Raw genomic sequence first — 18,738 nt, forward strand, 5'->3', positions numbered from 1 at the left:
TAACATTATTGTAACTCTGACATTACTGTAACTTGGCCATTATTTAACTCTAGCATAACTACAACTCTTACATGACTCTAACTCTTACATGACTTTAACTCTAACATTACTGTAACTCTAACATTACTCTGACTCTTACATTACTGTAACTCTACCTTTACCAAACTCTAGCATATCTCTAACATTATCGTAACTCTAAAATAACTTTAACTATAACATTACTCTACCTCTGCCAATATTGTAACTCTAGCATTAATGCCCTCTAACATAACTTTAACTCTAACATTACTGTAACTCTGTCAATATTGTAACTCTACACTACTGTAACTCTAACATTACTCTAACTCTAAAATAACTTTAACTCTAACGTTACTGTAACTCTGCCATTATTGTAACTCTAACACTACTGTAACTCTAACATTACTCTAAATCTACATGACTTTAACTCTAACATTACTATAACTCTGACATTACTGTAACTCTACCATTACTGAACTCTAACAAAAACTCTAACATATCGTAACTCTAACATAACTTTAACTCTAACATTACTGTAAGTCTGCCAATATTGTAACTCTACACTACTGTAACTCTAACATTACTCTAACTCTAAAATAACTTTAACTCAAAAATTACTCTAAATCATACATGACTTTAACTCTAACATTACTGTAACTCTGACATTACTGTAACTCTATCATTACTGAACTCTAACAAAAACTCTAACATATCTCTAACATTACTGTAACTCTGACATTACTGTAACTTGGCCATTATTTTAACTCTAGCATAACTTCAACTCTAGCATTACTTAAACTCTAAAATGACTAGCATCTAACAAAACTCTAAACTAACTTCACCTCTAACATCACTTTAACTCTGCCAATATTTTAACTCTAATACTACTGTAACTCTAACATTACTCTAACTCTTACATGACTCTAACTCTTACATGACTTTAACTCTAACATTGCTGAAACTCTGACATTATTATAACTCTACTACTACTGAACTCTAACAAAAACCTTAACATTACTGCCCTCTAACATAACTTCAACGTAAGACTTTAACTCTACCATTACTGTAACTCTGACATTACTGTAACTCTACCATTACTGAACTCTGACAAAGATTCTAACAATACTTTAACTCTAACGTACTGTGACTCTAACATCACTTTAACTCTAACATTACTGTAACTCTGCCATAACTTTGACTCTAACATTGCTGTAACTCTGCCATAAATTTAACTCTAAGATTACTGTAACTATGCCATAACTTAACTTTAACATTACTGTAACTCTAACATTACTCTAACTCTTACATGACTTTAACTCTACCATTATTGTAACTCTGACATTACTGTAACTCTACCATTACTGAACTCTAACAAAACTCTAACATATCTCTAACATTATCGTGACTCTGACATTACTGTAACTTGGCCATTATTATAACTCTAGCATAATTCAACTCTAACATTACTTTAACTCTGCCAATATTGTAACTCTAACATTACTGACTTCTACCATAAATTTAACTCTAACATTACTCTAACTCTTACATGACTCTAACTCTAACATTACTGTAACTCTGACATTACTGTAACTCTACCATTACTGAACTCTAACAAACTTATAACATTACTTTGACTCTAGCATAACTTTAACTCTAACATTACTGTAACTCGGTCAATATTATAACTCTAACATTACTGTCCTCTAACATAACTTTAACTCTAACATTACTCTAACTCTTACATGACTCTGACTCTAACATAACTTTAACTCCAACATTACTGTAACTCTGCCGATATTGTAACTCTAACATTACTGACCTCTAACAAAACTCTAAAATTACTGGGACTCTAACATAACTTTAACTCTAACATTGCTGTACCTCTGCCAATATTGTAACTCTAACACTACTGTACCTCTGACAATATTGTAACTCTTACATGACTTTAACTCTACTTTACCTCTGCCAATATTGTAACTCTAACATTACTGTAACTCTAACATTACTCTGACTCTTACATTACAGTAACTCTACCATTACTGTAACTCTGACATTACTGTAGCTTTACCACTACTGAACTCTAACAAAACTCTAACATATCTCTAACATTATCGTAACTCTGACATTACTGTAACTACCATTACTGAACTCTAACAAAAACTCTAACATATCTCTAACATTACTGTAACTCTGACATTACTGTACCTTGGCCATTATTTTAAATCTAGCATAACTTCAACTCTAACATTACTTCACCTCTAAAATCACTGACTTCTAACAAAACTCTAACATAACTTCAACTCTAACATAACTTTAACTCTGCCAATATTGTAACTCTAACATTACACTAACTCTTACATGACTAACTCTTACATGACTTTAACTCTAACATTGCTGTAACTCTGACATTACTATAACTCTACCATGACTGAACTCTAACAAAACTCTAACATATCTCTAACATTATCGTAACTCTGACATTAATGTAACTCTGATATTACTGTAACTTGGCCATTATTTTAACTCTAGCATAACTTCAACTCTAACATTACTGAACTCTGACAAAACTAACAAACACTGTAACTCTAACATTACTGTAACTCTACTAGTGTCCGACCGATATATCGGTCACCGATATACTCTAAATCTTACATGACTTTAACTCTAACATTACTGTAACTCTGACATTACTCTAACTCTACCATTACTGAACTCTACCAAAAACTCTAACATATTATAACTCTAACATAGCTTTAACTCTAACATTACTGTAACTCTGCCGATATTGTAACTCTAACATTACTGACCTCTAGCATAACTTCAACTCTAACTTAACTTTAACTCTAACTTTACTGCAACTCTGCCATTATTGTAACTCTAACACTGCTGTAACTCTAACATTACTCTAACTCGTACATGACTTTAACTCTGACATTACTGTAGCTCTAGCATTACCGTGACTCTAACATAACTTTAACTCTAACATTACTGTACCTCTGCCAATATTATAACTCTAACATTACTGACATCTAACATAACTTTAACTCTAACATTACTGTAACTCTGTCAATATTGTAATTCTACCAATACTGAACTCTAACAAAACTCTAACATATCTCTAACATTATCGTAACTCTGACATTACTGTAACTCTGATATTACTGTAACTTGACCATTATTTAACTCTAGCATAACTTCAACTCTAACATTACTGAACTCTGACAAAACTAACAAACACTGTTACTCTGACATTACTCTAACTCTACCATTACTGAACTCTGACAAAAATTCTAACAATACTGTAACTCTAACATACTGTGACTCTAACATCACTTTAACTCTAAAATTACTGTAACTCTACCATAACTTTAACTCTGACATTACTGTAACTGTGCCATAACTTTAACTCAAACATAACTTTAACTCTAACATTACTTTAAATCTTACATGACTTTAACTCTAACATTACTGTAACTCTGACATTACTCTAACTCTACCATTACTGAACTCTTCCAAAAACTCTAACATATCGTAACTCTAACATAACTTTAACTCTAACATTACTCTAAATCTTACATGACTTTAACTCTAACATTACTTTAACTCTGACATTACTCTAACTCTACCATTACTGAACTCTACCAAAAACTCTAACATATCGTAACTCTAACATAACTTTAACTCTAACATAACTGTAACTCTGCCAATATTGTAACTCTAACATTACTGACCTCTAGCATAACTTTAACTCTAACTTTACTGCAACTCTAACATTACTCTAGCTCGTACATGACTTTAACTCTGACATTACTGTAACTCTGACATTACTCTAACTCTAACATTACTGTACCTCTGCCAATATTATAACTCTAACATTACTGACCTCTAACATAACTTTAACTCTAACATTACTGTAACTCGGTCAATATTGTAACTCTAACATTACTGAACTCTGACAAAACTGTAACAAACACTGTAACTCTAACATACTGTGACTCTAACATAACTTTGACTCTAACATTACTGTTACTCTAGCATGCTTTTATCTAACTACTTTTGTATACATACCTAAACATGATCAGGGAGTAACGATACACTCAATGAAGAAGCAATTCAAAAACACTATCTAGGATGCTCTGTAAAACACATGACATATTATAAGACACAAATTATAACAAGATAAAACATATCAATATAGGTGTGAAAACCACTTGAGGGGATGAGAACAATGATGGGGAGTACAGTAGGTATGATTTATTGTATCCTATGAGGAGGGATGGGACTAGTGGAATCCCCCTCTCATAGTTTTATTACAGTCCCTTGTCTCATCTGAGCTTGTAGATTTGCTATTTTCGGATCATTTCTTACTCTGTACCACATTTTCATTAGAACCCTTATAACTAGGTTTCAAAGGCTGTCAGAGCTTGTTAAAGGAATAAATGTGTTACATACATACAGATAATGATCAAACAAATACACTGTGTCCCCCTGTTTGCAGCTGTGGGGCCCCGAGGAAACAAATGCTCTAACACCCACGTGCGAAAAAGCCCTTGTGTAAGGAACACCAGACACTGTATCCCTATGAAAAACATGAAAAATAGTGTACCCATGTTATTTAAAAAAAATTAAGACTATAATATGACAAATGAAGTAAACAAGGTATTTTGTATTTACACCCAGTGATTTAAATTCTGATAGGCCTATGTATGTCTGCAGTACCACTGATGACCACTAGTCCCCCTCTCCCCTTTCACCAATTTGGCCATCCTCTGTTGTTACACCACACCCATAAACGAACAAACCGATGGTCGCAGCATACCTGCAGTACCACCGATGACCGCTTGAGATGCATCTGATTAATATGCAGAGAGAGAGAGAGAGAGAGAGAGAGAGAGAGAGAGAGAGAGAGAGAGAGAGAGAGAGAGAGAGAGAGAGAGAGAGAGAGAGAGAGAGAGAGTATAGGAATACTATCCCTAACCCTAATAATGTTTTATTATGATTTATGGATTCACTAAAATTGTTTGATTAATAATTATTGATAAAAAAAATAATGAATCCTAAATTATTCATTACGGATTAATAAAAGGCTTAATTAGGAATATCAACTATGTCAAGAATGTCAGATGCTCAGTCAGCCATAATAAATATGTATTGTATATAGATCGTATGCATGCAGTACCTATTACAGCCATTTTATATATCATATGATTTAAAAGTGACACATGACCTGGGCTGTAGTGATGTTGTAAGTAAAAAAGTATTGAAAATTGAAAAGTCAGTGGTTCTCAACCAGTTGTCCAGGGTCCATTTGGTTACCAACTCTCCATCATTTAGCTGGGGACCCCCTGGAACCCCCTCCCCCTCATGGACACCTGGATAGATCTTTAATCATTTTACATTCTCAATAGTTAAATTATTGTTAAACATCTGCATTACTTCATTAAATAATTGTTATTTTGACCAACCCTAACCCACATCAATAAGCATGGAATCGTGGACAAAATCGTATCCAACGATAACAAATCTCATCAAATGTCTCATCAAATGCTGGTTCAGTGGCTCACAGATCCCATGGAAGCAGAAGATCACATGTATGTGCGAACCAGGTGCAGCCCCAGGACAAAGCCCCCGATCTATATTTTTAGCCTCACTGCCACAGATAGTGGACCATAAAGTAATAAAGTCAGAGATCACCACTTTAGCTGAAGAGACACACAGAGTCACAAGCACACACACACACACACACACACACACACACACACACACACACACACACACACACACACACACACACACACACACACACACACACACACACACACACACACACACACACACACACAACCCTCACACCATGTTCCCTGGCTCACAGATCCCATGGAAGCAGAAGATCACATATAGTGACAGACAGAGGGAGAAAGAGAGAGAAAGGGTGACAGCTGACAGAGAAAAGAGAGGTGTAAGAGAAGGAGAGGAACTAAAAAGAGAAAAATAACAGATGAACTAACCCCCTTCACCTGTTAACCATAAATGCTACTTCTAACCCTCACACACACTATCACCACTTGTGCTCACACACACACACACACACACACACACACACACACACACACACACACACACACACACACACGTCACACACGTGTCACACACACACACACACACACACACACACACACACACACACACACACACACACACACACACACACACACACACACAGAGAAAAGAGAGAGAGAAAAGAGAATTAGATAATCGGATTAAGAGTGAATTAATTAATGAATTAATTAAATTGGATATTTATAGCCTGGATATTTATAGCCGCCACCCCAATCAAACAGCTGCATGTCATAAAAGTTATTTATAGGAATCTATATATAGTATCTAAATGCTATATATAGAAATGTGCTCACTAGCGCCCCCTAGGGGTACTACTTGTCCTCAGCACAGTGCAGAACACTTACTACTCTGGTGTTTGCACTTTATTCATTTACAGCCCATACATCTACATAAACGTTCAGATTTTAAATATAAAGTGCTTATCTCATGGCCACGGGTGTTATAATTATGTACGGGCCCTTATAAGTACCCGTATCTTCCGTATTGTTCAATAAAAAGCATTTTAATCCGATCGGTGGCCTTTGTCTCTGTTTTTTTTCAACTACGCGGCCGTATCGGTTTGGGCGTGTATTGCACTCTGATACATTATAACTCTATGAGAAAATGGCCGCCGATCGGATTAAAATGCTTTTAATTGAACAACACGGAAGATACGGGTACTTAGACCCACCCGAAGTTAATTGTAACATCCGTGGCCATGAGGTAAGCACTTTTACAAATGATTGTTAAAAATGTAATTAAATAATGATGAATAGTCTTCACTTCAGAACAGGGCACACAATTACTGTCTGCAACTGGTTTGTATATTCTTTCCAAATGTCTTTTAAATCATGTATTAAACATGAAATAATCATGAATAGTCTTCACTTCAGAACAAGGCACACAATAATGTCTGCAAATGATTTAGGGTATATATATATTTTTACAAACCATTTATTAAACATAACATAATAATGAATAGTCTTCACTTCAGATCAGGGCACACAATAACCTGCAAATGGTTTATATATTCTTTACGATTGTAATATGAAAGCCAGATTAAAAGTCCACACGGGTTACGTACCACAGTCCTTTAAGGTAGCTGTCATCAAACCTCTCCTCAAGAAGCCTACTCTCGACTCAGGCATTTTGACTAACTATAGACCTATATCAAACCTTCCATTTCTCTCTAAAATCCTTGAGAAAGCAGTCGCCAAGCAGTTATGTGACTTTTTACATAACAAAGCTATTTGAAGCTTTTCAGTCAGGATTCAGAGCACACCATATCACTGAGACGGCATTGGTGAAGGTTACAAATGACCTCCTGATTGCATCAGATAACAACCTTCTCTCTGTACTGGTTTTGTTGGACCTCAGTGCTACATTTGATACTGACAGGAACCAGAAGAAGAGATCATATCACTCCTTCATTGGCCTCTTTGCACTGGCTCCCGGTTAAATACAGAATAGAGTTTAAGGTTCTCCTCCTCACATACAAGGCTCTCGATGGACAGGCACCAGTATATCTCAAAGAACTCATCGAGCCCTATAAACTAGCCAGAACACCATTGCGTCCACAGTATGAAAAAATGCTTACGGCTCCAGGAAACCCCAAAAAAGCTAGAACAGGAGGCAGAGCATTTAAGTTTCAGGCACCTCAGCTGTGGAACCTTCTCCCAGTCTCAGTCCGTGAAGCAGACACACTCTGTATATTTAAGACTAGAATAACAAGAAAGAAATGACTTGAAGTCATATTCTACCAGGTGCTTAGGAATACTCTAATACAGGGGTCTTCAACGTGTTCAGGCCAAGGACCCCCTAGCTGAGAGAGAGATGAAGCAGGGACCCCCTCTATATTGTATGAAATTGTGCTTGCAGATTAAACTTTTTTTGTTCCAACTTGGTCTGCTCTGGCAAAAATAGACGATCTACAAGCTCAGTTGTGTTTGTGGATCTGCTATTTTTGGCTAAAGTTCTCCACAGAAATAGGATGCTAGTGGTTATTGTAAAACTCTGTACTCTGAGGACCCCCTAGGGGTCCCGGACCCCCTGTTGAAGACCCCTGCTCTATTAAGGGACTTGTCTTAGACAGGCATGTAGAGAAGGGCACTTCAGAGTTAAATTAACACTGAGCTTATTGAGAGTTGACAAGTGTCTATTGTGATGAGCGTGTAGAACGGCTGTTGTAAATCACAGATGATTAGTAGATGCTGCGCGATCAAACTGGCCTACTTTTTATGACTAAATGACTTTATGACTCTCAGCCCCTCGATCTGTCCCTTAGAGGCAGAAGGAACGGCAGACGGCACTGTGTTGTGTTGTTAGCATGTAGCTAACGCATCAGCACAGACAGTTGAATGCAACGTTGCCTTCAGAAGGAAAACAACAACAAACATATAGGCTATAATTGCGGATGGGATGCATGCAACCGTTGTGAGCTTGTAGATAAGCTGTTTTCAACTGAGCTGGTGTGTGCGTGACTGCGTGTGTGTGTGTGTGTGTGTGTGTGTGTGAGAGAGGAACTACGGAGAGGGGTAGACGAGCGGAGCTGTTCAGACGATCTGCAAGACCACAACGCGTCGCTGATGGAAGCGGTGTGGGCTTGTAGGTCAGCTCATTTGTGTTGCTTGTGCTAGACAGGGGAGGGGGCGTATGATCCCATAGCATGGGAGTACGGCCCGTCTCCCCATTGGCTTAAAGGACAGACACAAAGCCAGGACAGCCAATGACAAATAGGTGTCGGATAGGTGTGGAAAGTGTCCCAGCCTGTCTGTAGACCCGGCGCTCTTCGAGCACCTGGTAAAAACCTTTCTCTATGATAAAGCCTATAGCCGAAGTGTATGGACTCAGTCACCCTCTCTCCCCTCTCCCTCCCCACCTCCCCCCCTCTCTCCTCTCTCCTCTCGTCCTCTCTCTTCTCGTCCTCCCTTTTGGTTGTGTGGGTTTGTGTCCCATTGGTACAATCGTAATTAACCCTGTACGGATTCACGCTCTAGTAAGGCCTGCCACTAATTCTACACCCGGGGACCCGCTCCCCGGAGTTTCTTTTATTTCCCACGTCGCAGTTCCATGGACTGTCACTACGGACCCCCAGCTGCGGCTCAAGACTGTGACTGCGGACCGGGCCTCTCCATGGAGCACGACTGTTGATTTCTACCACATTACACTATACCACTACTCTATACTGTATATTATCTTAACATTCTTATATTATAACATTATATACTGCATACACATTATTGTTGTACTATATTATATTATCATATACTATCTTACACTATTATATTTGCTACTATTGTTATTGTTACTACTTGTATCTCTTTCTGTCTCTCCTCTGTCTTTCTCTCCCTCTCTCTCTCTTCTTTCCCCCCGACACGGTCGAGGCAGAAGGCCGCCCACCCTAGAGCCTAGGGTCTGCCTGACGTTTCTTCCAGTTAAGGGGGAGTTTTTCTTTGCCACTGTCGCATAATTGCTTGCTCAGGGTGGGACTGTCGGGTCTCTTCTCTACATGTAAAGTGTCTTGAGACAACTTGTTGTGATTTGACACTTTAATAGAATTGAATTGAATTGAATTGAATTTCCTACACATTAAATTGCATTATTTAATGATGAATAAAATAGAGTAGAAATAATGTTTTAATGTGTTTTAAATAATGTTTAAATTGATTATTAAATGTTTTAGAATGTTAAAAACTTAACTGTTAGCTCAATATCATTGTAATTAAGATATTCATTAATAATTCAATTGTCTTTAATGCCAGATTTAGCTAATACGTATGCAAACGTTCCATGCAATGTTGAAATAATGACATGGCACATAAACTGCTAGCCTAGCCACTTAGCTGCTCTGTCGAGACTCTGTCTGATAAGCACAGCTGATTTTTATATTTTGATTAGTTTCATTTGAGAAGGGCAAGGTGTGCTGTCATGCTTATTTGGTGGTAGAGGAGCACTGGTAGAGAGCCTATTTGAACTAATAAGATTGCTTGGTCTGAACTAGACTGTTGTATAATGAGAGTTCAAACTTGAATGCTGGCTGAATTTATGTTACAGTAGCTTACTTGTATTTGACAGCTGATGGAAGTAAGCACCCTCTAGTGGTACTAATGTATATTGATTACAATGTATTGTTGGAATTCTGTGTTCGTCAATATCCTTAGCAAAGTAATTGACTAGATATTTGGGTATTTCAATTCAATTCAATTTTATTAAAGTGTCAAATCACAACAAGTTGTCTCAAGGCACTTTACATGTAGAGAAGAGACCCGACAATCCCACCCTGAGCAAGCAATTTTGCGACAGTGGCAACGAAAAACTCCCTCTTAACTGGAAGAAACGTCAGGCAGACCCTAGGCTCTAGGGTGGCGGCCTTCTGCCTCGACCGTGTCGGGGGAAAGAAGAGAGAGAGAGGAGAGACAGAAAGAGATACAAGTAGTAACAATAACAATAGTAGCAAATATAATAGTGTAAGATAGTATATGATAATATAATATAGTACAGCAATAATGTGTATGCAGTATATAATGGTATAATATAAGAATGTTAAGATAATATACAGTATAGTGTAGTGGTATAGTGTAATGTAGTAGAAATCCACGGTCGTGCTCCATGGAGAGGCCCGGTCCGCAGTCACAATCTTGAGCCGCAGCTGGGGGTCCGTAGTGACAGTCCATGGAACTGCGGCGTGGGTACCACTTTGTTTACAATCCTGTGGACCATACACATGTTATACTCCCACATGTAGAGCTCACACAGTCACACACAGCCACGAGAGGGGGACAGGAAGGGGAGCAGGACATTAATATTACCATCATTTTTTCAAATAAACCTTGCATCATTCATTAACTCCCCGACCCCTAAATACAAAACAAAGTGTGTTCAATACCGGACACATTTTTAGTTTCCAAATACTGGATAACTCCATATTTTAAGGGATGGTTGGCAACCCTAGTCAGACACCAGTTATATTATCAGTAACTCAGTGATGAGCTGTGGATTTTTGAGCTAGGGGGGCTCTATTTTCTGACGTCAAGTGCACGCGCACGTGCACGCATGTGCACATAGCCGATCAGCTCAGTGCTGAAATACAGCTGAAATACTGTATTCAACATGGGATTTTTAATGTAATGATATCTTATTATTTAGTTACATTGTTAATGTGTTGTTTATATTTTTGTTTCAATTAATTAATAATTTTATTTTCCTTTTAGTTTTATATAAAAGCCCTTTACATAGACTCGCCCACACATAAGTAGGCCTACTTAAAATAATCAGACAACTTGTCTTTGTCTTGTCTCAGAGAACTGGGTCCTCTGCTAAGCGATCTCCTTCACACTCTGCAGTGCAGAGACTGTTGTCTGTTGTCACATTCAATTCAAGTCCATGGCTTTTCTCGAGTAGCCTAATGTTATGCAAAGCAGCCAGGTAGAGGCTATTGAGAACGGCTCGAACCTTGAGAGGCTATTGTTTAAACTTTAAGGTGTTGAAGACCGCCGCTGACGGTGCGTGCTCACGCGTGCATGTGGAGCTCCCAGCCCCATAGCCCCCCTTTTTACCCCCCCTACCCCCCCCCCCCCCTTTTTCTTTTTTTTTCTCTTGTAAATTTGTTTTCACTCTTCATACCAGTAACCTGTAAGCTGATTGTATGACATTCTGTATAGTAGTTGTGTATATCTGTCTGTCTCTTTTATGTCATCATGATTTCTGTGCATGGGGATCTCATCTTAAACAAGCTCAGTGCTTAATGAGTCTTCCAGTTTAGTAGACCTTGTATTGTGAATTTGTACTTCCATGTACTGATGTTCTCATGTCTTACTAAATAAAGTACATCAATCAGAGCTAAGGGGTCGCCAACCCCCTGAGCACCCCCTACAGCTCATCCCTGTAGTAACTAGAAAAGTGTGCACCTTGGAGTAGGGCAAAACTGTCCAGAGGTCTCCTCTGGACAGTTTTGCGTCCAAATATATTTCAGATATTCCAGATATTGTCTGTAAGCACACCATAACCTTTTTTAATCAATTTCTATACTAATAAAGTTGGTCATGTTCTTTTTGCACTTGCTATATAACTAGATGTTATTGTTTTATACTCAGTCTCTATACTGATGAAGTGTTTTGTATTCCAGAGAACCCCCATGGCCCTGATCTTTCCAAGCTGCACCCCTATTCGTTTTGTGATGGCTGTTATGGAAGTATTATGGGGACCAAGTTCAAGTGCACAGAGTGTGGTAACTATACCCTGTGCTCTACCTGTCACTCCACTGGGGTTCATAACGAGCACAGTCTGATGCCAGTCCACCCTCCACAGGTCAGAATAATCCTTCTTCATGCGAAAACCTTTAAAATCCTCAGGGTCATGAATTTTGAAAGAATGATGATGATGATGTTGTTTTTGTATGTTGTTGCCAGACCCAGAGGGTCGGCCTACATGAGGCTTTGTCCCTATTTCGTCCATATATGGGGATAAATGTCTGTCCCCCTTGCGTCCATACATGGGCATAGACACAGGCTGACACGTCATGTGAAGTCCGGCTTAGCCGTGACGTAGTGCTCTGATCTTATAAAGTACTTATTCTGGGTTTGGCAGAACCAGGTCTCCTGGTCTTGTTTAGACAGATGTGAGGTATGATGTTTACCTGATATCCTAGTAGCACATATTTGTTTACTTGGTGATCTATTTCATTGACCTCTTTTAGAGTGACTAGTGTTCATCTTGTTTACTTCAGTCTGGCACTCTGAAAGCATCTACTAAATGCCAAAAATATAAAATCTGGATTATTCTACTGTATTTTAACTTTATGGGGGTTATTTTCTGGGACTCTCTCCACAGGTACCTGAGGAGTTCCAGAGCCTCAGGCTGGAGGACCAGGGATCAGGAAACCTGGAGGCCCCTCTTCAAGGTAGGCCCATACGGAATTCAAATGAAGGGCCATCCCTCTAAACCCAAAGCCCCTCTCCAAGAACTTTTTGGAATCTATTATAGTCAAACGATAGGGAAAATCACAAAGCCACTTGACACGTATTGTCACACAACTGCAGACATAATGTGTACACACATTTGGTGAAGATTGGTCCAAAAAAAAGAAAGAAGAAGAAATAAATCATGTTTATGGTTTAAAATGTTGTGTTTTGGCATAGCTTATGGGTAAAACAAGACCTTTCATTCATTATTCATGATTTATTATGGAAAATACAGTAGGTCCCTACTAGCCTAGCTTCATCCCTTGAATCACTAGCCACACCCATTAAAGAAATAATTCTGCCAATTCAGGGGTCTGGTGACGTTGTATTCTGTCCGATTTTTCATATTCCATCCTGATTGGCTTCCAAAGTTTGCTGGAGTGGCCCGTTTTGAACAAAATGCCTCAAATCATGAATGCAGCCGTGAGACTTTGCACATTCCTACTATAGTCCAGTCAAAAGAAAGGTAAATTCCGGGGTTGAAATTTGGGGCCTTCATGCCTTCAGTGTCACACAAATTAGAGCATATCTCTGCTTCTGAATTTATGTCTCTACCTAAGTTTTCTAGGGTGTTCTTTGACATACAGTCATCAGATCCGACATGTTCTCGATGTAATTGTGTACTTTGGGGTACCATTACTATTACGGGTTAATAAATCAATAAATATAACTTAACACCCCCAAAATTTATACAAAAGGTTTTTGTATGTGTTTTGGTAGTATTGGGAATGCTAAATAACATTACAAAAGATCTAGGAAAATAAACCGTCTGGAAAGGCGTCATTTTCAAGATGGCATCCAAGATGGCTTAAGCTCCCAAGATGGGAGCTTACAATGGCTATATCTTAAATACTTCTCAACCTAGAAAGGTGGTTTTGGTGTCTAACCCTAGATTTTAAGGCGGAATCAGTGAAATCACCATCAGTTAATTATTTACTGCTAAATCCAAGATTCCGTCCCACGGTGATGTCCCATTTTGATAGATCATCATCTGACTCCTCTGGAAGAAACTTATAGATTGCCACATTCGTCAAGTTGACACAGCCCATAGACATTATTACATGGTAATCCATATAGGCTATTCCACAAGAAGAGCAGAGTGTCTTGCAGGCAGTGGAGCATTTACAGTTTAATGACCTTCCAGAGACTGTCTGGAGTAACATTCATACAGGTTCCACCCTAATCTTTTAAAGTCTTTATTATTATTATTATTATTATTATTATTATTATTATTATTACTATTACTATTATTATTATTATTATTATTATTATTATTATTATCTCCGCCAGGCCGAAAGGCATGGCGAGAGAGTATGTTTTACCCCCTGTCCGTCCGTCCTTCCGTCCGTCCGTGTGTCCTGTCCGTGTGTTACCACCTAATCTCCGGCACCGTTGGCCCGCTCGCTGCGAAACTGTGCACACACACTCCCTGGATGCCAATTCAGAACCTCTGTCTCAAATTTTTCACATGGGCCTGTTATAGCGCCACCAGGAGGCCGATTTGTGCAAAACCCATTTTTTTACATTACTCCTACAGATTTTATCCAAACGTCATGCAAATTGGTACACAGTATCTCTGTAGTCATGTGATCAACACAGATCTGACCGATTTCTCATATTCCATCCTCATTGGCTAAGGTTGGCTTCCAAAATTTGCAGGATTGCTCCGTTTTGAACAAAATGCCTCAAATCATGAACATAGCTTGCGATTTCCGTGAAATTTCACAAACACATTCCCACTAGGCCGAGGAAGAAATGCCAATTGACATTTTTCTAATCAGCCTCATGGTGGCGCTATAAAAGGCTGATTTGTGTTTTTAACTATAACTGCACCGATCTGCGTGAAACTTTGCACGCACACTTCCTAGAGGCCAAGGAAAAACATCTGCCCTGCATTTTTCACATTTGCCTTTTATAGCGCCACCAGGAGGCCGACTTATGTAAAACACATTTTTGGATATTAAGCCTTCAGATTTTATCCAAATTTCACACAAATCGGTACACATGATATTATCTATAGTCATGTGATCAAGATGGAACTGTTTGATTTTTCATATTTCATCCTGATTGGCTAACATTGGCTGACATCTAAAGTTTGCAGAAGTGGCCCGTTTTGAACAAAATGCCACAAATTATGAACGCAGCGCCCGATTGAGGTGACACTTTGCATGCACATTCGCACTAAGTTGAAGAACAAATGCCACCCTTTAACATTGCCCTATTATAGCGCCACCAGGAGGCCGATTTTTTTCAACACTTTTCTTTTTTGTATTACTCCTACAAATGTTGTCCAATCATCATGCAAATCGGTACCCATTATCTCTATAGTCAAGTGATCAAGATGGTTCTGTCCGATTTTTCAAATTCCGTCCTGATTGGCAAATTCCGAACATTGCTGACCCACAATAACCTACCTGACCTGGCGGAGACCTGTGCTCCGAGGAGCACTTTTTCTAGTTATTATTATTATTATTACCCTTATCATAAACAGCATCCTGACCTCCAATATTGACCTCTGAAAACAAAATGGCAACGCTTCAATAGGTAGCTTATTTCATATGTTGGACTTAATGTTGACTTCGTACAGTGGTAGGAGGGATATCTGCTGTCGGAATATGAAGCCGACTAACCACATACTGTCACCATGGTGACAACATAAGCCTAATTAGAATCCATCTGTGTTGTCTAGAAAGATGAAATAAAATATATTGCAAACTTTTGTCATGATAAAAGAATGTATGACACGAGTTTGGAATCTGCATTATAAGTAACACAATACAGAGATACATTACTATATCCACAATGTTCAGAATGCTCACTTGTTAATTGCATTGGGCTGCTTTGTCTCAAGTTCAATCTATTGTTTCTACGTCTTATTGTGCTATTATTAAGTGTGCCTGCCATGTAATGGCAAAACACTTATTGAGATCCGCCATATTTAATAATCCAGGTTTATTTCACGCCGCAAAAGTTCGTCGCTCCGTAACTGCCGCACGGTTTACACTACCGCCGCAATATATACATCAAAACGTGCGGCTTGGCCGGGAATGATGTGCTCGGAAGTTTTTCGCCGCTACGCGTTACCATTGCGACGTTATTCACAAAAAATGACAAAACTCCGCCCCTTTTGGCTGCACGCACCGCGCAAAATGCTACTCCTCTACTAACTTACTCGTTAGTGGCAATGTATACATCAATCACTTCCGGTTTTGAAAAGTGCCCGAAATGCTCCGAAACTTCGCCTACCCCCCCTAACCAGGGTTTCAAAAGGGGAAATGACAGAAGTATTCCTATTGTTTACGTGATTCATAGCTACATAGGGAATCAGCAGCAATACCAGCTGCAGCTGACAGGGTTCGTTAGTGAGTTCAAGCTAGGAAAATGGGATCAGAAGAAGAAGAAGTTGTATTATTGATGCAAACCACTTGGGGCGCTGTTTCTTGTAAAAACTTAAATAAGACGTCAAAAAAGGAGTGGAGGAAGAAAAGTCAGACAGACTAACCAGACAAACCCCAACCCTCAGACAGACATTTTGCTTGTAAGCTTCAGAAAGAGAAGAAGAAGAAAATAAAAGAGATAAGAGGACAACTACCATTCTAAATCCACCAATAACCCAAGATTATCCTGCAACTGAAAGGACATAATGAGTGATTTTGAGAATTTTCAGGAGACCAATGCATCTGCCAAATCTTTGGTAGAGCAAGTCGTGGACTCTCTGGAGGAGAATGTGTTTGAGTATATTCTGGACTTAGTGTCATCATCTCCCACTCAAACCCAGTGCATTGACTTGGTGGAGAAGGGATTGCTGATGCCGAAAGTTAACAGCAAGAAAGAGGCCATGGCCCCTGAACTGTTACATTTGGAGAGACACGAAGAAGGATATGAGGACAATAGAGGAGGAGGCTTAGAAATCATTACGGAGGGGGATCATCCAGAGGAGGATCCGGAGGAGTTTGACCCATTCCATGAGGCTGCAATCCTTTGGGATCGAAGGCATAAGGATCGGATCGGAGGCATGGGTAGGAGATGGGGAGGACAAGATTGAGTCATGTGGTAGCAGAGGGAGGAGAATATTTGTCTAGGTCCTCTTCAACCATCACATGGAAATCTCTGTCTTCTTATCTCTGTCAGAACCCAGGAGTGCTGTGGCTCCCACGGTCATATTTTTGCAAAATTAGCTGGATCTCCCTTTAAGGACAGGATTACAATTGTTTGTTCATGATAAAAAAAAATAAAACAAGTGTTTTACTTATCTATTCTTTATTCTTGTCATTCTTAGGTGATTTTCTCCCCCCATGCATACATATTTGTCTGAAACATACTGGATGAACAAACACAAACACACAAATGAAAATACACAGGTTTACTCATTTGTTTACAACACTTTGGTTTACTGTGAAGACAGACAAGTTAACCCAAGTGTGCTTTCCAATGAGGCAACAAGTGTTTGGAGTTTTCTGTTTTCTCTCTGTCTGGAAGCAGTATGTTTTCTCTCTGAATGTGTTTTCAGGTCAAATTGAGTTCAGTTCAAACTGAGTTCATGTGGAAGTTGAAGCAGTATTCTGACAAAACTGAGATCAGGTCAAACTGAGTTCATGTGAAAGTTAAACTCACTTTGACCTGAAGCACACCTTGGTAGGGCTGATTGAAGTTGCAGAAGTTGGATTTGCAACTGAAACCCCAACGGTATCACATACATCCATGAGGCTTTCAAAGTCTGGACTGTAATTTGTGATGTTTTACTGTATTGAACAGTTGAATGTAAAGGTGTTTTGACAAAGTCATGAACTCAGTTTAACCTATACATTGAAAACATACAACACTTTGGTTTAGTCTGAAGAAAGACAGAAAGAATACACACAATCTCTGTCTTCTCTCGGTGTTAAGAACATTTGTAATCCTACAAATGTTTGCTCATAATAAAATGGTTTTATTTATCTATTCATTGTTCTTGTCATTCTTAGGTGATTTTCTCCCCCCATGTATACATGTTTAGCTGAAATATACTGGATGAACACTCATTTGTTTACAACACTTTGGTTTACTGTGAAGAGAGACAAGTTAACCCAAGTGTGCTTTCAAATGAGGCAACAAGTGTTTGGAGTTTTCTGTTTTCTCTCTGTCTGGAAGCAGTATGTTTTCTCTCTGAATATGTTTATCTCTAAATGTGTCTTCAGGTCAAATGGAGTTCAGGATAAACTGAGTTTATTTGGAGTTTGGAGTTCATTTGAGAGTGTGTGGGATTCTGACGAAGTAAGGAATGAAAGTTCTGGAAACTCCAAACACTTGTTGCCTCAGTTGAAGCACACAATAATCATACTTTGCTGGGCTTTTTTTATTGAACATGATCTGCGCAATACAACTTTAAAAAAAAATTAACCCATTCAGACCGGGAACACATCTGTGTGTCATTTTACGATTACTTTGGCTATTTAAAAATAGGCTTTGTTCATTTCTGCTTCTGTGGAACATAGATTATATGTGATACAACACTTCTCTGAAGTGAGACAGAGAGAAAACACTTTCATTACACTTTGGTTTATTCTGAAGAGAGACAGAGTTGTGAGTTGTGCTCTTTATCAGCACACAAATGAGTTGCAGAGTTGCAGCAAACCAACTGAGTTGCAGCACACCTTGGTTTTCAATACAGCAAAACATCACA

General features: G+C 38.7%; 1 protein-coding gene across 1 annotated transcript in view; it reads left to right on the forward strand.

The window, feature by feature from the left end:
* Positions 1–18,738, forward strand: part of LOC308081385 (uncharacterized protein) — a gene marked incomplete at its 5' end in the record, with an annotated part of 143,138 nt that overhangs the window by 99,328 nt on the left and 25,072 nt on the right. Inside the window, 2 exons of the mRNA XM_080457759.1 lie at positions 12,242–12,423; positions 12,946–13,015. Of these exons, the coding sequence (XP_080313885.1) occupies positions 12,242–12,423; positions 12,946–13,015 (252 nt within the window). The remainder of the gene's footprint in view (positions 1–12,241; positions 12,424–12,945; positions 13,016–18,738) is intronic.

The sequence above is a fragment of the Gymnoscopelus braueri genome, assembly GCF_963280865.1.
Source record: "Gymnoscopelus braueri genome assembly, contig: SCAFFOLD_43, whole genome shotgun sequence".
NCBI lineage: Eukaryota > Metazoa > Chordata > Actinopteri > Myctophiformes > Myctophidae > Gymnoscopelus > Gymnoscopelus braueri.